Below are 24,464 nucleotides of genomic sequence, written 5' to 3' on the forward strand. Positions count from 1 at the left end.
ACACAACAATCTTCATGAAAGGTCGGTTTAGTGAAGAGCCTTTTTGAATTGTGAATATGCATGGCAGCGTCCGAAACAGATTATTTAATTTTTTTTTTGATAAAGCACAATATATTCTATAAGTTACGCCAATGACAACATTTATGTTTTCGAATCAACCTAATTAATTGTACAGCTAATGACTTTCTATTGTGGTCAAACCAGTATTTTGAAATGACGTTACAATAAACTTTACTTTCAAACGAAATTTTGGGCTTTTGATTTAGGGTAGTTTAGCAAACCTTAAAATTAACTTACCTTTGCTCGTCTGTCGAAAAGCATAAACTATGGGCTTCCTGTTAAATTATCACTTATAGATGTAACGTGACAGACTACATAACAAGTAAACCAATCCAACAAATGTAGCACTGTCTAATAAGCACAGGCCAAATTCGTTGAAGTATACGAGAAACCTGCACCATATACTTACTCACAAAAGTGTAAAAATTTATTATGAAAAAATTACTTTTGAAAAATAGTAAAATCATTCGACGCAACTTGGCCGTGGCAGTCAAACAAATGGTGCGACCGTGTAAATTTTGCAAACATTTTTTTCTTTAACTGGCGACTATGTTAAGTACCGTAAGTTGACAAGGCGAAAACAGTAAAGGAATGTTTGCTTGATTAAGTGTTGAAAAATCACAGCACCGTAAAATGGTTGCAAAAAAGATAGAAATTGCAACAGCAGCTTTAGCCATCGGTTTACCCCACAAAGAAAAATAAAAACAATGCAATTAAAAAGAACAAACAAAGTAACCACACGGTACAAGTAGAAAAATTTTACGCGGCGAGCATTTACAACAAAACAGGGCCTCGTACACGGCTGAGGACGTAAATGATAGGCAACCCGCATCACAAACAAAAAAACAAACTAGCCCTTGATAGGCAGGAAGACTCTGTACACCGTGTTTCCCAAAGCTAGTATCAATTTGGCTGCTGCATAAACTCGCAACAATCTTTAGCAGATAGTGACGCACTGCTCAGAGTGCGACAAGGGCTGTCTGTTTTGGATCAGTTCACCATCACCACTACCACCGCTGCTGCTGCTGAGCGGTTCGCTGGTGGATGAAACGGAGGGCTTGCGATCCGAACCACTAGAGTCCGTTCCCGAATTGCTTCCGCGCGTCTGAAAGCCGTTCACGAGTTGGCTGAGCGTTTTACGCGCCCTCAGCATGGAGAGACGAGACTCGGGACTCTGCGACCAACACTCACGCATCGTTGTTATGTACGACGAGACGATCTGCCATGACACAGCAATTGGGTTTAAAATTTCTGTTATTCTCCTTTTTGGTACACATACATCGACTTATAACAAACGTTATTTTATCTATTTATTTATATTCTTTCATCTCTAATATTAATTATCATGGTGCGATGTCTTAACAAAAAAACCTGTTTAACTTATGATTCATAAGGTTCCTCGTTCAAGCCATATGCGACATGCTTCCAACAACACGAATGGTGTTCATACACCACGCAACACAAAAATAAAGCAGAACACACCGGGTGTCCGAGCCACTGTTTCATGATTTCCGGTCGAATGGCTTCCACTACAACAACTTTCCGCATCTCTTCGAAATCCGGATCGGGCGCCACAACGTCATAATAAGGTACATGATATTCATCCACCATACCTGTCAACACGTGACAAGTGTTAAGCCAGGACGTCGACACGGAGAGGTGAAAAACGCAGAAAAGAGATTTAGGTGCAAGTTTTTTTTTCACTTTTCATACCTTTCACAGCGGTGCGATTGATGATTTCCCACAAAACAAGAGCAAAGCCATAGACATCTGACGCCGTGTATGCCTCGAATGAGTCGGGATGGAAGCTTTGGGCGAGGACTTCGGGCGCCATGTAACGCACGGTGCCCTGGCGCCTGGAACGGTCGTACGAGCCCACTTCTACTTTGTCGGACGCCCTGCACACAAAAGCACGAAGCGGCTGTCGCGTGTGTTGACTTGGTGGCGGGGGGCGCACTACATTCGATTTGCTTCTGTCGCGACATTCCTTAAGTTATAAGCAGGGATGGAGCGAGCGGTATACGGTCGTTTACGAGCAGTCCGTTCTATGAATCCAGCACATTCCTCAAACAAGGCAATGTTTGCTTAATATCTGAAGCTACGCGCACGTATATACCGAGGTGCCGTTTAATAAAACTATCGCGGCATATAAGGGAGTATCTTTTTAATTTCCGGTTTTCAGGACAATGATGGTGAAAACGCAGTGACGTATAGTAAACACTGAGTAAACATTACATATGCCATGTTATTCAACACCGCTTTAGTCACAAAGAAAGTTAAAGTTAGAGCCTAGCGTCACGATTTTGTATTCAGTCGACTTCTTCAGTCATTGCTAACAATCAAATACATTTTTTTGTTAACCAGATCTTTGCAACCTGATTTCGCTTCTCACCACGTCATCAAATGGACTTTTAAAGATAAATTGGGAATGAATTAAAACGTTTTATGTAAAGTTTACAACAGAGTTCATATCAGATACATGCATACAAAAACGGTGAAGTTTACAAAATTCCGAACTGGGGCCAACTGCCAACAGGACGGCAACATACCTAGAATAGCGCACGGCCAGGCCCATATCGGCGATGCAACACTGACCGTCTTGTTTCACCAGAATGTTTTTGGACTTGACGTCGCGATGTGCGATGGCCGGTTTGCCTTTCGTGCCGGTAATCTCCATATGCAGGTGCGCAAGACCTGAAATAAATCCGGATTTGATTACAATCGTGTGTGCTGGTTATCGAGAGTGGCTAAATCACGAGGCCGTATGACTCAAATTAACCATTGACCATGGTTTAAAATCGTCCTCACATGGAGGTCAGGCACACGCTCTTCGTGGAGGGTATAATTGCAATACGACGTTTATCTACAGTAATCTGACGCCAATCGTTGAGCCAGAGATACGATCTTTCATCTAATCCCAAACGTGTGTTTGGCAAGTCCGGATGGTTAGATTCGCGTAATGGAAGGGCGATAAGAATGAGCTTACGCAATATGTTGATGTCGGTCGATCGAGGTAGCGGCAGAGATAACCTGCATTTGTCCTGAAGTATAAGCTTGAGCTTAAAAACGAAATTGTGTTCACCGCAACTGATAATCCAAAGGAAAAATCCTAGACACCATTTGTATTTTTTCTTAAATTATTGTAACACTAAATGCGATGTCTAACCTTCGTAAACGTTGTGCCTTCAAAAAGCAATATTTGCAGAACTATTAGTAGTTTCTGCGAAATTCGCCACATTTAACAAGATTAAGTTCGTTTTTTACGGTCGCGCAGCCAACTCGAAACATTTCGACGAAATCAGTGATGCAACAAACATCATAGGCTTTCAAACATGCCACTAAGCACGCTCCAATTTGCTAACTTAATTTTCCAGACCACAGCGCAGATGCAGAGTGGGCCGCAATATTTATACAAAACCAGTAGGAACTGAGAGTTACGCAACTCTGCTCTACATATAGGTTTCAGAAAAATAAAAAAATACGTTTTCGTGCACAGTTGAGTGCACAAGGATAAAAGGGTACCATTGGTGTTGTTAATTATACGCCTATACGGCAACACGGATAATTTTTTATGGGACTATTTATGTTATCCCGGATTATGCAAATTAAATGTTGAATAAAGGAAGACAATAAATTCTAGTTAGTTGTGTTCAATGCTAGCTGTAATTTGTTTTGCGTGTAAATTCCATGGAAAGTTCCGACAAAACGCTTCTAAAAGTTGCGGGATTAACGGAAAGGTTCACGCTCTGTGATCTCTGTGTAGTGAAGCGATTACAAACGAGGCAGAAAATCTGATCAGCGACGGGAGTAAATAAATAACTCGTCCTTTCTGTCGTGCGAACGACGGCGTTTGAGGTTCCACCATCCACAACTTCGCTGCCAAAAGGTCGGATTATCACGAAAATAGAAGCCTCGAAACTGGGAGAGGAACTACAGCTTTGTGCCACTAATTAATGCCTGTGGGATTGCGACCGTTGCCTGGAGGGAACGACCGTGAAGTGAACCTTGCACTGGCAAAATTATCACTTTGCGATTTAAATTCTTGCACGAAAGTTTCGTAACGCTCGCAACTGAAGTCACGGCGTTGTAATCCTGCAATTTTAACAGGTTACAATCAGAGGACGGCCATCAGGCGTTGGGAGTGTTTACCTCGTGAGAACCAACTAGACGTCCTTCAGTGTTCTCACAGAAAACTTTCTACTCTCAACTTCTCACTATTTCAAACATAGTTGCGAACTAATTGTACGGAGGAGAAAATGACCACTGACTAAATGTGACGTCCCACTTTATGGGAAGGGAACCATTGATACCATTCAGCCTATACAAGAAATGCGATAGCACTTAAATTATCAGGTAATTACATAACCAACGTGTATTGTGATACAGGAGATGCATTTTTTCGGCGCTGACCAGATCCAGCTAAAAATTGCTACACAACTTTGGAACACTGAATGGATTTTTTTATCATTGCTCTAAAAGAAAAAGAAAATGAATGGGATTGTTACCTGAACAAGCGCTGTGGGCAAGTTTTAAGGCCTCGGCAACATTGAGGATTTTGTTCTGCAGGTAGTCGAAAAGTGAGCCATGTTCGTGATATTCCGTTATAAGGAAGAGTTGCGTCCACGAACCAGTGCCAGATATGTCGGCCGCAATGAAACCTGGAACGAAGCAGCATGATGTCACATTTTATCCGCAGCGGTTCAGAGGCGCAAATGTTCAAAGCCAAAGCGATATGTCGCCGAATTGGTCCCTGGGGAGACCGGATGGGTGGAGCCACACAGAGAGAGGGGGGCAATACCATGCAAATTCAACCCCTATCTCAAACGGTATTTGAAAGAAACTTGTTTGCGCTACACACAGTTTTATAATGAGACGCCATGGAGAAATTGCAGGGTTATGACGAAAATCCAACCGTTAATAACAAAAGGTGGAGATGCTTGTGTTTGAATTTCCTATATCATTTTTCTGAAAACGTATCGACCTTCTATACTATAGGGCTAACCAAACAGAGGGTCGCATAAAGGAATTACATGCGTACCCAATGTCACTGCGACTCCAGACCATGTCAGACCACTGTATAACATAGTTTTTCGGTCGTTTTACCAAATATATCAACATTATATGACAGTTAAACACAGAAAGTACTATTCAAAAAGTTTGTAAAACCATCATGTTAAGCAAGTGGGAGGGGTAGTGAAAATATACATGTGTTGGGAAAAGTATGAATGATTTTCACTCGAGGCGGGAGTTTGCGTGAAAAGCTGAAGCATTTCCAAAACATACGAGGAACGTCATCTCAGCGCCACACAAATAAACCGACATGCTCATGACCGCAAGTTGGAGGGTAGCTGTTGTAAAAGTATGCTCGATTCAAGAGCGTACAAATAAACACCCAACGTATCCGAGGTCTTTCTAATGGTTTGGATTTCTATGTTTTAATTTGTTCGACAAATTAAGGAGAAAACTCGCGCCTACGCTCTAGATCGAATTGTTTGTTTTTGTCCAACAAATGTGCTGGTTTTGTGCTTGTGGTTGACAAGCATATTTTTAGAACAAACATAGAAACAATAAATATGATCCCTACATTTTGGGCTTATTTTTATGTTAACTTTCGTTTCATGCAACTGCGATTGAAATCTGATCAAATAAATAGCAAATAAGCCAGTTGTTGGCCGCGCTCCGACTGAAACCCTCCAAAACTTACGAAGAATTTATTGCACATCAGCAATTATCAAAAGCTGCTTGGATTTATCAATATGCAACAAACATGTATTAACAGTTATACCAACGATTTGTATTTCTTTAGGTAAACGTTAGGTAACGTTAGAGGTATGTGGTGGCCGCTTGTCGCACAAACTCCTACTTACCGAGAACGTTATCGTGGCGGAGTAAAACCGTCTGGTAAATCTCGGTCTCCCGGAACCAGCTGTCCTCGTCCTTGGAGTTGAAGATTTTCAAGGCCACCTTCTCCTCACGCCATTTTCCCAACATCACCTAATCACATTATCAGGTAAAAATATGAAATTCACGATTTCAATGTCGATATATGTTGGGTTTTTTATCTGTGGTAACTCAAAGGTTTTGTTACGTTATTTCATATACGTTGCGAACTTGATGTATTTCAGTGATGACTTTAGTTGCTTCTGTCATTTTACACCACAAACAGACGTAATTTACATGGTTTCACAATTTATTTTAGTCACAAATGTGTTTTTATGCCACTTTTGATAGGGAGTATAAAACAAAGGAAGTGATTTTTAATGTTACTCATCACAAGGGTAATACCGTTCCGTATCTTCCCCTGCCAATTTCCATCACAGTCTCAATCTGCTTGGAAACAGTCCGCTGAACCAACAGGGGCATCCCAGACCCCGACGATGTATCGACCATAGAAGACCAATCGTTCATCATTCCATTAACACCCTTCTGCTTTCCCCCGCGAGGTCCGTACAGAACCGGGAAGTCGGCATTCTTGTTTTCGTTTTCAACCTGCCGCCGTCGTTCCGCTTCTCGCTTGCACAGCCTGACACGCGGTGTGAAAGCAGCAATTAGCGAACGCCAGAGTCGAATGACCGACTTAATGGAATTGTCAAAGAACGCCGAGGTGTGAAATTTCGGCCGAGGCGCGAGAATGGGGAACCCGACACGCGTTGGGGTCGGCGACAAATAGAAACATTCCCCGCCTGGCGGTTTTAGTTGGCACTAACAGAACCTACTATCAGGTGAAGGCCACAATAAAATAATAAAGGTCCCACACTCGACGCAGCGGCGCGGTTTAATTGCTGGTAAGGCCTTAGACCGGTCGATCAACACACTAATGCTGAGGAATGCTTAAATTGAGGATTAAGTCGATTGGTTTAAAGAGACGGCTGCAGCTTGGACTAAGGTGTGTGGTTTAAAGATGAGACGTTTCAATCAAGCGTCGTGGCTCAAAGGCGAATTGTAGCGACAGTAAACAATACAGTAGGGTATTATCAGACTCAAGCAGCCATGACTCAGGGGCCCTTCCTACAGCACTGTGTGGACACGACCACTCTTTAACCCAGGTTCCTACCAATGGAGCTCAATAGATAATAGCACGCCCTCGATAAATCCTATTGTGCGCACACCTGTGCCTCACACCTGCAGCACTTTGGTGATGGTGGAATTTTGTTGGGGGTTATTAGCGCCCTCTTACCTGTGGCACATATGTTAGGATACTACTGTTTTTTTTTTCACTAAAAAATTTCTGTCAAATGACCGAAATGTCAGCAAAACTTTAGGACATTTTTAATTTATTTTGGTCATTTACGGTATAATACTTTCGTTCGCAAAAATGTAAGCAACTTTAATAATCTACCAGCCAATTTCCTTTGGGACATTGTGTCCGAAACGGATTTTATTTTTTGTGACATTTCTAAAAAAATTGGGTCAATGACGGACAAATGACACAAAAAAAAACCAGACATACTATTTCCCTAGAAAAATTATGACCAAAGAACTGTGGCCATATAAACAAGTCAAAAAATGCTTTAAAGTACATACCTCCTGGTGTATAAAACGACAGCTGTGGCGAAAACCACAAATAACATGATTGCAATTGCGATGATCATGAGATTAAAGCCTTCAAGCAAAATACAAAACTGTCAGATTGGTCTGTGGGTGAAAGAAAGTATATCAGGACACATAACTTACCACTTTTAGGTTGTTCGGGGTTTGGCAAAGACATAACAAGATGGTCATTACACATGGTCGCATTGTTGCAGCATTTCAAATCGGTTAAATCCTCAAATTCTGGATTTGCCATACTCTAATATTCAACATAAAAATATTGCATTCACAATTGGAGTACAAGGTTAAGAAAAACGAAAATGTCATTTCAAAGAAGGCATACAAGAGAATCATGATACTTACATGACATTGGTCAAGTTTTTTGGTTGGTGGACCCAGGCAACCTGCATGTAGTTCCTCTTCACCATCTTCATTTATGAATAGTTTTTTGTAGCACTTTGCTAAAAACATTAAAAACTACCAGCTAAAATTTTTTAGCAGTGTTACAAAAAGGGCAAATACATTAAATCGGGTATAATTGGATTGCAAGAAAACCAACACCCCTCATGAGTTGCACATAACAAATTATCTCCTGAGTTGTAAATCATGATGCAAAAATTATTATGTATACATATATATCCTATGAAGCAGTATGATAGTCTGTTTTACAATAGACATTTTTTATTGTCCAATATTACTCCTCTCATGAATTTCTGAAAGAGGGCTACACAAGCAACCACTGAAGGAAAGAGCATGCTAGGAATATGGATCAAAGGTTCCCAATTTCAAGTTTGAAATTGACACATTGTTGGTTGCTAGGTTGCGGCACTCACCCTTTGGTTCCAGCAAACAAGTTGAATTGTCCCTTCCATCAGGGCAGTCATACAGGCATCTACATCTCAATTGTGACATACCCTCAACCAGTCTGTAATCTGACAAACATTAATAAAATGCTCCTAATGTTAAGAGAACTGTTTGACCTATATACCTGTAAAAGAGGATAGTTACCTTTCTTCACTGACATTTTTCACTTAAAATAAATACATATTTTACATAGAGCCTTTACTTTGAAACCGCCTTGCAAACAAAGAATGGTAGATGGGAGAAAGGGCATTGAAAGTTAAGTAAAATATACCAAGGAGTTGATTAGAAATAGGAGAGTTTCAAGTAGCATTTAATTCCCAACAACATCCGTAATACATAAATACAAGGCAATCAATTGTCGCAATTGCAGAAAGAGGTTATATTAATGACCGCTAGCTTGATACCTACAGTCATTAAAAAACTTATGAATGGCTTGAAAATAAACAAATAATTGTGAACACACATTATAAGTACAATACTACAAGTTTTGATGACAACTCCCTAAACGTAAAAACAAGCTCAACTGCACATGGACCACTGTTTCCTCATGCGCCTTTAACAAGGCCACATGCTTTGTATTATGGCCTAAGTAATCACCCACTGCCAAAACAAACATCTCACAAATGTGTGACCTCACTACCGTGGCAATCCACAATGATCGCCAGTTAAGTGATCAGACGTCCTATTCGTGTTGCAACAAAGCCGGACTAGCAAAGTGGCTCGTTTCATTCAACGCAGGCCGACAAGTCGACAGAGTGGCGTCAGATTTCCGTAAGGCAATCGAGAAACTTAAAAACAACCGCACGTTATTATAAAGCCACACAATGGCCATTTCTTGCTTTGTCTGCGACACGAGAAGGTACGTAACAAACAAAATATATATATTTACGTTAAGCTCGTCTTCATGTTTCATCAAAGAGTGGAATACTTCAAAAAATACAAAACCAAAGTATGTTAATATCGCAGTATCTTTCACTTCGTCGCAAAAACGTTAACTCTCTCATCTTGGCGTGTGGACAACACCGATCTGCCTTTAACTTCCCAATCTTGGCGTTGGATTATTGAAGTGCGCTGACGCAACTAAAGCCAACAACTGTAAACAAGCAGGAGGCGGTGCGGAGAGTAAGCTGGCGCCCGTCAGACGGCCTAGATCTCTCGCGCGAACGGCTTGGCAACTGCGCCTCACTGGCGACTGAAAGAAGCGAGACGCAGTTGCCTTCAAAAGTCGCCGTTAGGTACCATTTAATTGCTCGTTGCCTGTTCAGGGTTCATCAAATCGCCATTTCGGTGGCGCAGTACGCGCACCGTTTTCAATCTCGAAAGGCAGAATTTCAACAAGGTCGTTTACAAATCATCACGCTTAACCAGCATAAAGTTTGACACACACTATCCATACTGCATAAGTCATTCCTTTCAAACATTGTAGTAGTAATATTGTGTGTTGTATTTATGTTAAAACTTCACAAAACAGCAAGTTTTGTTCCTCAACATGTATTGATGTAAAACTTTTAGACATGATAACATGACGAATTTTGTCATCTCTTTAACAAGGAACAATGGCCAGGAGGCTGACAAACAGACCTAAGTGATACTTGTTTCATACATCAATTATTCTGATGTTTTAGTAAATAAATGCAGTTTTGTGGTTGGAGTGCTTGGCAACTTGTCTTTTAAATGTGCATTGTTTTGACAATTACTTGCTGCCTAAAATGTTTTTTGTAGACTCAAAATCACTAGCATGTAAACAAAAAATAAGAATAAAATTATATGATCGAAAAGGGTAATTTGCATTGACAGATATGCTTTAAAATAATAGACTTTAAATGTCAAAGCTGTCTGCACTGTTCCACAGTTTAAACAACATTAATTTATCCCATATCATTAGTTGACAAAACAACCCTTTTTAAAGTCATGCAGTAATTGCTATGTTGGTGGTATTAAAGGAAAACCATTACACATAAGACCTATTTCTACTACTTTTGTTTTAATAAAATTTCATCAATAATTAAGTAGCTAGTAAAACAGTATATATAAAAAGTCACATTTTTCTCTTTATGAAATAATGAGAAAAATAAATGAGAAAACAATTATTTGTCTGACAAAACGGTTAAAAAAACACTTCCAACAGCATTTGACAAAAATAACAAAAAGTTTAGTAGTTAAGAAAAGATAATCTCGCAAAACGAACAGACATAACTTTCTGAGGTACTGCAATACTGTAAATAGTTTGCGCTTTGATCGAGAATAAAAACCACGTTTAAATTAACAACATCATTACAATTTTAACATCAGTCCACCTGAGAAAAGTGTACTCACGAAGTTCAACAAAGAGCAACAATCCAACAGGATTTCTTGAACGCTTGACCAAATAAAACAAACACTGGTCAAGCGTAGCGGCCCGCGAGCACACCTTGTGGCAGTAAAGATTTAATCGAATGACAGGCGTGTACAAATTCAAATTCTGATTCCAATGATTAGCAGAGATAACGTTTTAACCGGAAATAAGTTTTACTCAGAAGCCATAGGACAGTCTTGCAGAGAAATTTAAAGGTATTTTATTTAAAAGTATATTCTAACCAAATAAACATTAGGCCCAGGGTGTCGATTTATGCCTTTTTCACCATTCTAAGTATTCGACACGCGACGCCACTGTTTGACACGGGGGGCGTGAATAAATGTTAAGTTACCGGTATGCATCAGTACTACGAACAGAACAACGCTATTGTTATCTACAAAAGTCCATAAATTGAATTACTATAATAACTTAATTAAGCCTAATATATCGGTCACGCCAATCTTGCAACATTCACATGGATCTTACTAGGTTTCTTCTTTCGGAGATTGGACGGCAACGATTTTCCTATTAACATGTAGTTGTAAATTTTTGCAGTACATGCTGGTGGCAAAAGTGGTTCGAAGATTTTGGTGCCAGTATAAGTCGTTTAACTTCAAACCGCAAACAATTATTTGGGGAGGAATTTGTATTTCGAGTCATTATCGAACAACGGAAAGGTTACGTAGCGTTGAAAACTTAATGGCATCATCTTTTGGGATCCCCACCTAAAATACATTTGTCTTTTTAGATGGCTAAATAAAAGCAACCGCAATAAATTTTAGACAAAATCCATGCAAAAACCAACCAGCACTTGCTTTAACGTTCAGCGAATAAGCGCTTTAAACTAACCATTGTTTCCAAACAAGGATCATTATTATTACCGAACACGTGGCATTGTTACCGAACATGTTGCATTGTTACGAAACTAGTGCCATTTTTCGTTCAATCGGACCTTAAAAGAGACATAACAGCCTCTACAACTTGCAAAAGTAATTGTTTTGTCGTTATTTTAACGTGTATTCTAAACTTATGTAGGTACAAGAATCCTTTAATTGAACTAAACCTGATCGTTTCATGCGTTAGTTAGATACGACATTTTTACTGTTCGACACGCACGACAATTTTTCTCAAGATGTTCGACACACAATAAAAAATCGACGCCCTGATTAGGCCTAATTATGACGACCATGGCATGCAAAAATGCAACCAATTCAACCACAAAACGTTACTGTGACGTCGCCACAATCGTTTTCCTGAATCCAATGTCAAACAAAGACCTTGTAAAAAAGTACAGCTCAGGGGGGAAATAACAAGAAGTTTTACTTCTTGCAAGAATTTCTGTACTGTATTGCCTACACAACATTTGAAAACTAACTTTTGAAAATTGCTTCTGTTGGCGAAATCGTGCAAACGTATATTTTCCATTAAGCACTGTCTTCTTGTGTTTCCTAATTTTGCTAAAACTGTGCCATGTTTCGGAGAGGGCAGCAGGGGCTGAACATCGGTTAGAACTACCAGAACAAAGCTTTTTGAATTTCAATACAATTTAATTTTATTTATTTACCGTTTGCAATATGACGATGAATGCAGTTCAACGCACCAACCAGTGAATCACAATAAAAGGAAGTGAACAGTTTGAAAACTTTAAAACCAGTAAATTTCAAAAAGAAATAATATTCGGTATCCGACACACTATAATCCAGATTGGTAAGGGGAATCCCATACGCACAACACTAAAAAGTAAAGGTAAACTTCAACGTCCAATAACTGTAATCTTTCGTTACAACGACAAAAACACGTCAAAACACTAAAGTTTCTAGATTTGTACAGTTATAACTTTGTATGGCACACAGGGTGGTACTGGGCGCCTTTTCTAAATGCTCGAATATCTTTAATTTCATTTCCAACAGGAGATCCTTGTGGGGCGAGAACCTGGAGCCGAGTAAGGTTCGCAGTCTCGTGCTGGGACCCATTACCACTAGGGTGTGGAGTATTGCCGCGTACCTGCACTGTCAGCTGACGTGGATTGCGAATCACTACTGCTTCGTAGAAGTTGATAATGTCAAGGTGGGTGACCGACTGTAGTTCTGCAACTTCTCTCTCAAGTCGGTCGAACACGAAATCCCGTGAGGCGATCTCGTCCCAATGACGATCGACTTCTTCCACAAGCTGCGTGTCCTCAACTGTTTTAAGCTCTATCAACGAGTTCAACTGTTCCTCGAACTCGTCATTTGACATATCTTTAAGCAATTTGTAAAAATCCCTGCACAAGAAGTCCTGCATGGCGGTGGTCAACTCTTCAACGCTAAACTTGCTGTTCTGCGAGCGAACGTTAAGGGAGAGGCCAAGGACGCCGGCAGTGTGGTGGTCGATTGTGTATACACTATAGCCAAGTTGTTTTTTTGTGCGCAGTATATCGAAACACGGCTCACTCATAATTGTGTTCAACAACTCCAGTTTGACGCTGTTTTTGATGCTACATGGCCAGGCTTGGAGGTAGATAGTTACCATGGAGTTGTCGTCAGTCAGATTCATTGCACTTAACTTGATGAAAGTTCTATCGTTCGGGACAATCAGGATGCGTTCATTCTCCACCGATCTACAGGCCGTTGAGTTTTTCAGTTCCTTTTGCAATTTATCAAGGAGCCTCATGCCTCTCTTACAGTTGAAATTGCCTTGAATAAGACCCAGGCATCTGACACCGGAGAGAAACGATTTTACGAAATTTTGAAAAGTCTGGAACGAAAGCTGCTCCGTGACTGCATACTTGTCGGTGAGTGAGAATCGAAGTCGCTCCAAAAGTGTAAGTCTAATATCCTTACACAATTGTTTTGATTCAAGAAGTTTGTTGTAGTATGACTTTTTCAAAAGCAGACGTTGCTCTTCAAACACTTCTTTTGTCACAGTGAAGTTAAACAGATGATCAAACAGAGCATCAACCACTAAATTCAGCTTGTGACTAAATCCAGATATCTAAAATATAGGTGGAAGGCTTGTTATCTCAAAGTTTTATTTTGTTATATTGGATATCATTTGCTTATATGTATTCATTGTTTCATTGTTTATATGTATTGTAGCAAACAAATGCTTTTTTACAACAACAGGAGCAGATTTTTGAAGGTTTATCTGAAACTTGAAAATCTATCAGTTTATACACAAAGTAAGGTACACATGAAAGCATTTTACCTTAATCTGCAAATCATTGGAGTTGCTGATAGATATGGCATAAAAAAATGAAGCGGCATTGGCATCAAACATCACCTCTGACAAATTGTATTCCAATACCTCAATCAGTAAATTGAGATAAACCTGGTGTTCTGCAGTTGTGGTGTAAACTGGATTGCTCAAAATGAATCTTACAAATCCTTTTGGCAAATTAAACTTGTAGTCTGGTTTAAACCATGCTTTAAGCAAGGGTTCATCAACCAGCACATAAGGTTTTGTTTGCAAATCTTTGTCAGCTCCATCATCTATGAGTGAAAAGTTGGTGGGAATGTATTGGTTGGGAGAGGGAAGGTGGAAGTTAAGGCCATTGCTGTTACTTGAAGACTTATTAGAAAATATGTTTTCATACTTTTCAATTGAGTACTCTGTCCCAAACCAGGGTTCTTCCTAAACAACAAAATACACAGTGTGTAGGAATTTAACCTCATTTGATGTAAACTTTTTTGAATTACCTGGATTTTTTCAAGGTTTTTGTTGGATGAGTCATATAGATAAATCATACATTTATCTGAAGTTAAACCATCAAGAACTCCTTGTATTAGTTTAGGATTGTATTCCAGCAACAAGTAGTCTCCTGAAACATGTAATAAAGTAAAGTTTAATAAACAAAGATTCAAAAACTGGATTAGCATTGTAAATTTTAAAAATTTAAATTGCACCTCATTAACATCAATGCCTGGAATAGGTTGCTTGTAATGTACAGTACTACCTGACCATGAAACAACTAACTTCAGTGTTGTTGAATGGACAAGTTTTAGGCACAATGTTAGTTGTTTACACGCCACATTAGACAATTCCTAATTTGAGCATGTAGGATTAATATATCTGAAAGCTTTGGTTGTGTGCAGACTAACAAATGTTCTCTAATGTACATAATTTCTGCTGTGAATGGCAATGAAATTTTAAAATTATGTGCACAAAACACATGAAATGTATGTAAACTTCTCCAGTTCTTTGTGATATAGGCAAAAAACACACATCATACCTGTCCAAACATCTTCAGGTGTGTAATGAAACAAATTTTCAGCTGCTGTTTCAACGTTGCTTAATGGTGTGTCTTCATCCATGTAAGTAAAATTATTCTTTTCAATTTGTTGGATCTCCTTGAATACATTAGGAGATGGGCCACTTTTTCTCAACATTTCAATGTAAGCAAACACATGGTCAATAACCTCCAACTTGTTTCTAACACCGTGTTCAGTTAAAGTAATATCAACTGACACCAGAGCATACAAAGAGCTGTCATCAAAACCAGATCGTTCCTCATCATTTGTGGCAATAGAGGTAGCAAGATGTCGTTCCTTTAGACAAGAGAGCAAACCACCTTTACCCTCATGTGAAATCAACCACATTACATAATGCAAGGGTTTACATTTGTAATGTTTTTTCACAGGTGGCAAAAACCAGATGAAATGCATTTCCTGTATATCTTGTATTGGTACAACATGACACAAGACACTACCTTCATTAATGGGCAGTGGGATATTTGTTTTTTTGAAGTTGCTGGCATTATTTCCTTGCTCATTCGGTTTTGGCACAAAACTAAATATTTCTAATACCCAGTTTTCTAAAGTTTCCAAAGTCTCATTGGACTGGACAGCAAGTACCATATTTTGAGCATGGTAGTGTATTTTTCGAAATTCGTGCAAGGCCTTGTATACATCAATACCACTTTTCTTAGGATTTAATTTCAAAGATGCCTCATTTCCCCACAAAAACTTCTTGATGGGGTTACCAGATTGGCATAGGTGACCTATTAATTGTTCCAACCTGTACTCTTCATCTACCAAAGCCATCTGAAATTCTGAATCAACAGCTTTAACTTCTCTGTCAATGCTTGAAAATGTCATCAGTGGGCAAACAAAAAACTTGGACCAAATTTGCAAAGCTTCCTTGAGGTATTTTGGGTTAATCTCAAATTGGTACATTGTATGCTCACAATCTGTGCTGGCATTGTCCGAACCACCATGGGAAGTAATAAATTTATCAAAATGATTCTCATTGGGATAAGTCTCACTGCCCATGAACACCATATGTTCAAGGAAGTGTGCCAGTCCAGGGATGTTGTCAGGATCGGAAAATGAGCCAACACCCACACATAATGCAGCAGCAGCCTGTTTTTTATCACTTGCATCCTCAGCATCATCGTCATTACCATCTTCTGGTTCTAAAATTTGGTTTATGATTTGGGTGAAATTAAAGAAACAATAGGGAAAACAACAAAATTACCTGAACAAGATTCATCCCCACTTGAACATTCTTCATCTTCTGAATGGTCACTGCAGGACTGGTCATCGTCATCGCCCATATGAGAAGTGTCACTGATCAGGATTGCTTTAAGTCCATTTGGCAAAACAATTATCCTGTACTCTTTTTGATCATTAGGAGATTTTACTGGCTCATTTAATTTTTCTACCCCAGTCATTTTTAATTGCGTACGTAGCCTAATTCTGTCAAAAAAGTTGGTAAAATTTTATTACAGTAGTAGATATTAATGGAAAAAAGATGAGCTGTTTTGCTGCATTGATTGATTTTATGCTATATTGTAATTTATTTCTGCACTTCCTTTGCTTACATAGGACAACGAGTGATAATTTGATGACGTCACTGTTAATACTACGCACGTGGCATCGCAATGTTTTATCCTTCCTACTTTACCAGTGTCACGTTTACACTTTGGAAAATCGCACACCAAACCAGTACAAACTAAGCGTTACTTCACGTTTGTAAATCTTTTAATTTTTATGTTATAATATCAGCATTTATTTTTACTCAAATTTTTGTAAACTTCTTTTACAAAACAATTTTTTGGTGTTTCGTTAAATATAAAGTGAAACTGTACAGACCATCATCGTGATTCAACTCGCTCGGTGGCAATATAGGGTAAATTCCCAAACTAGTCCAAATCAAATTTTATTTTGCATAATGAACAACGCCCTACCATATCAAACAAAAATGCATGAAAAAATAAAACTAGTGGGTCTCCGGAAGCCATGCTGTGGCCAACCATGAAAGATACGACTTTGGAAAAAGTATTTCTGATGCAATATTTGCATGCATCAAGTTCATGCATTGTGGTCGTGCTGGACTCCCTTTCTAGTTGTTGTGCAGGACACTTGTTCGTAGACTCCCTGTCTGCAGCACACCGATTATTTTTGTTCATTTGCAACATGAACGATGATTATGTTGGGCCTATTTATCGTTAGGCATCCGTTGCTAGCCCCTAACCTAACGTTAAACACGAAATGTATCAAATTTAAGGGCGTATAATTTTTTTTTTAAATGTTATGATATATCAGCTAAACTAGCCAAAGTGGGTTAGCCTAAGACTTGGATACAGTTAAAAATAATGGAAGAAAACCCATTGCATGCTCGGTATCAGCAATAACCATTTTTATGTGTAATGAAAATTTTATATATTTAGCGCTCGGTTTCCGTGATTGAGGCATGTAACAAAAATATGCGATAATTTTTTAACTGACCATTGCTTCAAATGACAATACAATTATTCGAATTGACAAGGTGTGTCATAATTAGGAGATGCAGACTATATACGTTAAGCACGTCGTATTTTGATCTAACAATAAAGATCAGAAAAAAAGGAAAAAAATAAGTGTTGCTGGCAGCTTCCTGGGTCCAACTACTGGACATGCTGAGCTTCGACCAATCTAAAAACACAAGTGTGGGTCGTACGACCAGTCACTAGTGGACAATGCAATGAGTTACGACCTTGAATATGCTCCTTGACCTTGCATTAACTCTTCGTGGGTACCGATCTCCAAAATTTTTCCCTTGTCAATGACAACAATTTTGTCGGCATTTTTCACTGTTGAAAGGCGATGTGCAACGATAATGCATGTGCGACCAACTTTGGCACACTCCAGTGCATCATGCATAATCTAAAATTGTAAATGAGTTTACCCACCAAAAACACAACATTCATTTATTAATATAACTGGTAACTTATTTTGTAAACGCGCAAATGGTTTTTAAATAATCAAGGAATTTATTTTTATAAACCTTTTCACTTTCAGCATCGAGTGAAGCTGTTGCCTCGTCCAAGATTAAAATCTTCGGATTTCTAGCAAGAGCTCTCGCTACTGCCACACGCTGCTTTTGTCCGACTGACAAAAACGCACCTCTTCTACCCACATTTTTCGTTTCACTCTAGAGGAAAACACACTTAAAGTATGATGGGGAACGGCAAAGTGGGACAAAAGGTAACCAACTTTTTCCAGAATATCCAGTGTTTCTTGAAGGTATGTCGTCTTTATGAGGTTTTCTACATCAACTTGCTGAAGGGGTTCACCCAGACTAAAAATAACGAACTGACAAGTGTAAGAACTTTTGTTGTTGGCTACATTATGTAATGGAATGTTTGTTTGACATAATTTTATAAAATAACAAAGGCGCGAGATCAAATTGGAACCATGTAATTTGTTGATTTGCGATACTAATTAACAAACAAACAAACCAACAAACCGTATATTTTCAATAATCGTCCTGTCGAAAATTACGGGTTCCTGCTCTACAACACCTAGCTGTTGCCGAAGCCAGGATACGTCTAATTTTCGAATGTCACAGTCATCTAATTTCTGCAACAAAACAAATATTGGAACCTATTTCCACCAACGCGTTACTGCATTAAAAATTGCATACAATGAAGCCATTGTCGACGTCATAAAATCGCTGCAGTAGTTGAACGCAAGTTGATTTTCCGCATCCAGACTTTCCAACTATTGCCACAGTTTCTCCACTTTTTACAGCAAAGTTGAGGCCGTCAAGGACACAGTGTTGGGGTCGAGTTGGATACCGAAATGTTACATTCTCAAAAGTAATGTTTCCAGTGCAATGTGACTATCAAACATGGCAACAGTTATTCGATCCACTCATTGCTAATTTATAAAGTCACATACTGGTTTGTGATTTTGTGTCGTAGTCTGAAGGATTCTAGGCTGTCTTTCCAACAACGCAAATACACGCTTGGCAGCACTTTTTGCTACCTGGACGTTGGGCGCAAACGGTGCATTGCGTCCCGCCAAAATAGCGGCAAAAATTATAACTGCTGTTATCCTGCAAAAGTAAGTCAAAATCGTTTTTTCTTAATGGAACAAGGATAACACAACAACAGCATTGCTCTGTAAATTTTGCTTCATGTAACAGTGTAAGTTATAATCTTTTTTGTCACCATCACGCTTAAGAGGTGGTTGCACGAAAGATTGGAATATGTTCAATGTGCATTTGGCTTAAATGTTACCTCAGGGATTAGGGAAGAAATAAATGGAACAATTTTTACTTGTAAACATTTTCCGGCGGAAGACCATCATTAACCATTAGATACAAACCAAACCGAAATACGGCCGCAAATACAAAAAGCACGGCAGCTTGTGAAAACCCGAAAGACAGTCCAACAAAACACGCCTTTTTTATTGCAGGCCTGTAAAAATAACACTGTAACCTATAGTACACCTGTGAAAATAAACAGTTTCAAGTTACCTTTTTTGTTCATTAAGTGCGATTTCGTAAGCTTTTAGCGCACGATGCTCGGCAGTTAGACTGACAACGGTTGTTATATTTCCAATTATTTCTCCCACTTCATCTTCTATAAACCATACAGTGATTTCAAAATACATTACAAATAGCCCTGCTGTTGTTGCTAGGCAGTTTTTCTGGCATTAAAATTAACGTAGATTTTATTTTTACCGACGCTGCGCCATAACACTGAAGAAGTCTCGCCGTTGACCAGACGAAACGCTGGTTAAAACAAATCGTTAATTTTAGTGGCAGAAAAATAGTTTTTCTAAAATTTGCCAATCAAGGTCATTTGTGTAGTTTCTTTATGGACAACTAATGTTTTTAGTTTATAAGCCTGTAAAAATTAAATGTTTGTTTCTATCTTAAGATAAGCAAAGTGGAGCCAATAATATGAATTGTGTAAGCTAAGTTTGCAATATACACTCGCCCTTGGATGATCTTCGCAAAAAGAACGCTGTAGCAAAAAACGTTGAGACCAGGATAACAGGAGTAATTGCAATAGCGAAGAACCCAAGCTTCCAACTCAGAACAAAGCATATCACGACAGCACAAACTGCAAAAAAATCATATGTTTAATAATATGTGTTTATCTGTGGTGCTTACGTTGCGCAACAAGTGCAAATTTACCAAGTGATGATACCAGTTTGGTCAGGTAACTAATGCGGCCGATGGTCATTCCGGTCGCTTTTTCTGCATCGTAGGATAATCGTGTGCAAAGAGATGGGCAGTTGTTCTCTTTTCGATCAAAATATGCTATTTCTTGTTTCATGAGAGCACGGAAGAGGCCACTGCGCAACCGATAACTCAGCTCTCCTTGGCATTTGAAAAATGCGGCTCTCTACTCATAAAGCAATCGAATAAAACTAAGGCAAACGTGAAGTAACTGTGCCAAAATGTGTTTTCCCACCTCCAATGTATACGCCACCGCATCTATTAAACTAACTCCAACAAATGCAGCTGTCAATTGTTTCGCAGCAATAGATAGAAGGACTTTCTGTTGGTAGTTTAAAAACACAGAAAGAAAATAACCGTACAACAATCCAAGAATTCCGTCCGCTGAACCCGCGATTGCAGCAAACACAATTGCCACTGGAAAATATCAGGAGTTTTTCAAATAAAGTAAGTTGAGTTAGCCTTCTGCGATTAAATATTTGCAAAGTCTGATCGCTTTGTTCAATTTAAATTTATCAATAAATATCTGGACAAGCGCCCCATGGCCATTGGTGTAGAGAAATAACAGTAAATCTTTCGAAATTCGAAAGAATTAAATTATATAAAACCTATAAATCATATGATACGTTTTGGCTCACCAGAGAGAAAAGGCCACTCCGGTTTGCTCAAGGCAAGAACTTTGAAAAAAGGTACTTCTTTTTTATCCGTCCCAACCGATTCTTTGTCGCTTCCATTTTTATCATCACAATCTTTGTGCGACAAGCACGCCCCGGGCAATATAAGTTGGTCATCTGTCGAAACATAAAATAATAATTAATTCTGGTATAGCCGATTATTACGTAGCAAAAAATTAAGCCCAAATCATGAGATCATTCACATTTTGTTCAAAAACTTACGACAACTTTCCTCTGGTGCTTTATTCTGTCTGCGGCAGTTTCCTTTGAAAGATTGGTGCTCAATTAAACTTTTGTATCGACCAAGCGGCTTTTTGACAAGATCTATGTGCCTTCCTTCCTCTACCACTTTCCCATTGTCCATTACATAGATCTTATCGGCATTTTTGACAGTGCACAGGCGGTGGGCAATAATAATGGTTGTCCGATCTACACGAAAGGTTAATAAAAAAAATGCAAAAAATAAAAAGATGACAACAGGGTCTAAAAAGTTGACCTCGTGATGCTTTTTCCAGTGCCGACTGAACTTGGGCTTCGTTCTCCGCATCAAGAGCAGAGGTTGCCTCATCCAGTAAAAGGATTTTCGGATCTCGTACCAAAGCTCGAGCGATCGCTATTCGTTGTTTCTGGCCTCCGCTGAGCTTGATTCCACGATCACCAACCACTGTTTCAAATTTCTGTAACAAGCCACGCCTTTTTTTTAAACGTTTGCAGTTAAATTCAACGAGCCTAAAAATAACAATTAAAAAAGTCCACTTAAAATTTAAACAAATAATCCATTTTGCTTGTACAAACGTGGTTAATACATTGGGCAGTCCCATAATAAAATCAAGGGCATTGGCTTGTCTGGCGACTTCAAACATTTCCCTCTCAGTGACGTCATCACGTCCCCAGCGAATATTTTCGGCAATAGTTGTGTTGAAAAGCGTGGGTTCTTGCGAAACAAATCCTATCTGTTGTCGCAACCAAAGCACGTTTAACTTTCGAACATCATGACCTCCAATCATCACAGTGCCATTCTAAAATCCCACAATTTGTTGGTTGTGTTGCTTTCGTAAACATCGCTAATATTGATACGTTCCAAAGTTATTACATGCAACACGGCACGGGCAATATGACTTACGTTAACATCATACCACCGCTGGACAAGTTTTGCTACAGTAGTTTTTCCGCATCCGCTGGATCCAACGATTGCTACTGTTTTCTTTGTTGGAACACAGAACATAAATTTTGACAACACCTAAAAGATTAAAAATACTTATAGCAACTGTTTGTGATTAGAAGCAATGTACCATTTCATTAGGACGCATGTCGTAGGAAAAATCAACGTTATGAAATTCGATTGACCAATCGCAATTATCCGGTTTGCTTCCATCTTCTGAAAAAACATCAATGTTGGAATTCTGATCAATTAGTGGCAACACTTGTCCTCCGGCAAACGTTGCATTTTCAAAACTTTCAGCCCCAGTGACTGCCTGTATATACAATGTAGCATTTGTGTCATTTACAATAAAATATGAAGTGTACTTAATTAAAACACGCAACACGAATAACAATGTCATAAGGTTGTGTGCATTTATATTTATATAAGTGGCTGCTTAGTAAACTGGCATTATCATCGTTTTTTTATCGCACCATGCGTAGCTCAAAGAAAAATAGTAATAACAGTCTGTCACTAACCTCTCCCAAATTTCTGGCCATGAACAGAATTAAAAATAAGATGCTGGCAATTTCGCCACCACCTTGTAGTTCTCCGCCCATGTAAAGCTGAATTCCGTACCAGAAGGATATCCCATAAATAAGACCCATCGATACTCTCGTGCAACCTATGCTGCCACCCATGATTAATCCATTTTTCAATGCCGTAGTCTTAGTAAACTTCAAATTATCTTCGTAACTGTCGTTGGATAGCAAGGGGTTAAAATTTATGGCGTTTTAATGAAATGACAACGTAGTGATGCCCACCTACGACAATGCTGTTCCTGACATCCAAGGCTGGTAACAGTTCTGATGGACGATACAGTTTCTTCCGCTGTTGTTCCTGCTTTTGTATAAGAGTTATGCTCACGCACTTTGAATGAATTGTTGCTCTGAAAAAGATATATGGGTATTTTCAATCACGCCTATTTCAAACACAGCCTATGTATGCTTACCCAAAGCACCAACGTTCGAGAAAAAACAAGGAGAGGAGAAAGTGCAAGAACGGCAAGAGAAAGTTTCCAGCTAATAAGCATTGCAACAACAAACGACATAATCGCTGAAGATATGCTGGTGATCGTGGCTGGAACCATTTCAGAAAGGCCATTTTCAATGGTGTCAACATCTCTGCAAACATGAACGCTTGTATGTGTTCTCCTGATAGTAATTTTAAGCATCGTTGCAATCTTACTCTGTTAAATGTTTGTTCAATTCACCAACAGAAGCGGTTTCGTGAAAAGCGATATCTTGACGAAGGACGGCACGATAAAGCAAGAGTCTAATTTTGGATGCTTGTCTAAAAATACACAAAGGTCGAGTGAAGTTCTCACACATGTCATAAAGTGCTGTTTTGTTGATTATGTCAAATTACCGAAAATCGCTTGATTGTAAGCTAGGTGATCATGCCTTACGTGTCAAAAATCATGCAATATTGTATAATCCTACCAACTATAATATTGTGCCCTTTTAACTATTCCGTTGGACCAGTGTTTCTTAACCAGTGGGAAATTATAGGGTTGTAGGTGATTACCATTAGTCGACCGAAAATATACAAAAGTAGTTGCAAGAAAAATGTTATATATTCTGTGTTACTGATTGTCGTACACTTGTTGGCATTTGGTCACGCAATGCATAACAATTAAATAATTAAATTCCAAGTATCAAAATTTAAATAGGCCTTCCATTGGAAAATAGTAATTTCATTTAAGGTGGGAAATGAAAGAAAAAGAACCACTGCGCCAAACCAAGTTTTCATAGTTACTTTGATCCGAACAAACTCCAACAAAACCCTTGCAAACTGGCCACGACGAAAGTTACCAAGCCCACATATGCCACACGTTGAATTGACAAGTTGCTTTGCTCAGCAATTGAGATATTTTCAGCACGATCATGTCCAAGAATGGCACTAAAAGCACTTAAAACCAAACAAATTTTAGGAAACATTATATTATGAGGTATTGTAAAGTCGTACTAACTTCACTGAAAAGTTGGTTGTTCCGTTGCAGTTCTCACCACACTTTGCTAAAATGCCAAACTCATTGAACTGTTCAATAATATTGCCAAACAAAAACCAAAAAATTGGATACTTGACACCGGTGACAATTGAACATATGGAACCAACACCAGCTAGAAGGAAATCTACCTTGCTAGCAAACTTGTACTACACAAACAAAAGATAGTTAAGTACAGTTTTGCGCTGCATATTTTTCCAATTAGCATTTAAAAGTTAAAACTTACCAGGTGAAGATACCTCGCACGAGGCATGACTCTGTCTGTTTGTTTTGTTTCTGCCATTAAAAACTGAGGTATCTATTAACTACACGCGGTCTACCGATGTACATAAATCGCCAGTGGCAAGAAATCAACCGCGA

General features: G+C 38.9%; 3 protein-coding genes across 3 annotated transcripts; all 3 read right to left on the reverse strand.

The window, feature by feature from the left end:
- Positions 1 to 471: 471 nt before the first annotated feature.
- LOC145912520 (bone morphogenetic protein receptor type-1B-like) lies at positions 472 to 8,574 on the reverse strand. Its single transcript, XM_083000014.1, has 11 exons — positions 8,424 to 8,574; positions 7,954 to 8,051; positions 7,735 to 7,849; positions 7,585 to 7,663; positions 6,346 to 6,583; positions 5,928 to 6,054; positions 4,566 to 4,718; positions 2,610 to 2,754; positions 1,774 to 1,958; positions 1,543 to 1,673; positions 472 to 1,279 (listed from the first exon to the last, which is right to left on the reverse strand). The coding sequence occupies exons 1-11, from the start codon at positions 8,500 to 8,502 to the stop codon at positions 998 to 1,000; spliced, it is 1,632 nt and encodes a 543-aa protein (XP_082856140.1). The 5' UTR covers positions 8,503 to 8,574; the 3' UTR covers positions 472 to 997.
- Positions 8,575 to 12,416: 3,842 nt separating this feature from the next.
- Positions 12,417 to 16,445, reverse strand: LOC145911155 (nardilysin-like). Its single transcript, XM_082998405.1, has 5 exons — positions 16,244 to 16,445; positions 15,000 to 16,181; positions 14,467 to 14,588; positions 13,976 to 14,401; positions 12,417 to 13,762 (listed from the first exon to the last, which is right to left on the reverse strand). Exons 1-5 carry the CDS (start codon positions 16,437 to 16,439, stop codon positions 12,620 to 12,622), a joined length of 3,069 nt encoding a protein of 1,022 aa, XP_082854531.1. The 5' UTR covers positions 16,440 to 16,445; the 3' UTR covers positions 12,417 to 12,619.
- Positions 16,446 to 17,654: 1,209 nt separating this feature from the next.
- On the reverse strand, positions 17,655 to 24,357 carry LOC145911858 (ATP-dependent translocase ABCB1-like). The gene is made up of 25 exons (XM_082999301.1): positions 24,331 to 24,357; positions 24,069 to 24,253; positions 23,855 to 24,007; positions 23,285 to 23,389; positions 23,049 to 23,220; positions 22,861 to 22,985; positions 22,572 to 22,792; positions 22,188 to 22,366; positions 22,019 to 22,135; positions 21,702 to 21,914; positions 21,392 to 21,572; positions 21,124 to 21,324; positions 20,860 to 21,012; positions 20,457 to 20,638; positions 20,177 to 20,387; positions 19,971 to 20,102; positions 19,511 to 19,607; positions 19,311 to 19,451; positions 18,931 to 19,087; positions 18,674 to 18,871; positions 18,497 to 18,609; positions 18,244 to 18,328; positions 18,035 to 18,181; positions 17,744 to 17,913; positions 17,655 to 17,682 (listed from the first exon to the last, which is right to left on the reverse strand). The coding sequence occupies exons 1-25, from the start codon at positions 24,355 to 24,357 to the stop codon at positions 17,655 to 17,657; spliced, it is 3,693 nt and encodes a 1,230-aa protein (XP_082855427.1).
- Between the last annotated feature and the right edge of the window lie 107 nt (positions 24,358 to 24,464).

This window comes from Ascidia mentula, chromosome 8 (genome assembly GCF_947561715.1).
Source record: "Ascidia mentula chromosome 8, kaAscMent1.1, whole genome shotgun sequence".
In the NCBI taxonomy this organism is placed as follows: Eukaryota; Metazoa; Chordata; class Ascidiacea; order Phlebobranchia; family Ascidiidae; genus Ascidia; species Ascidia mentula.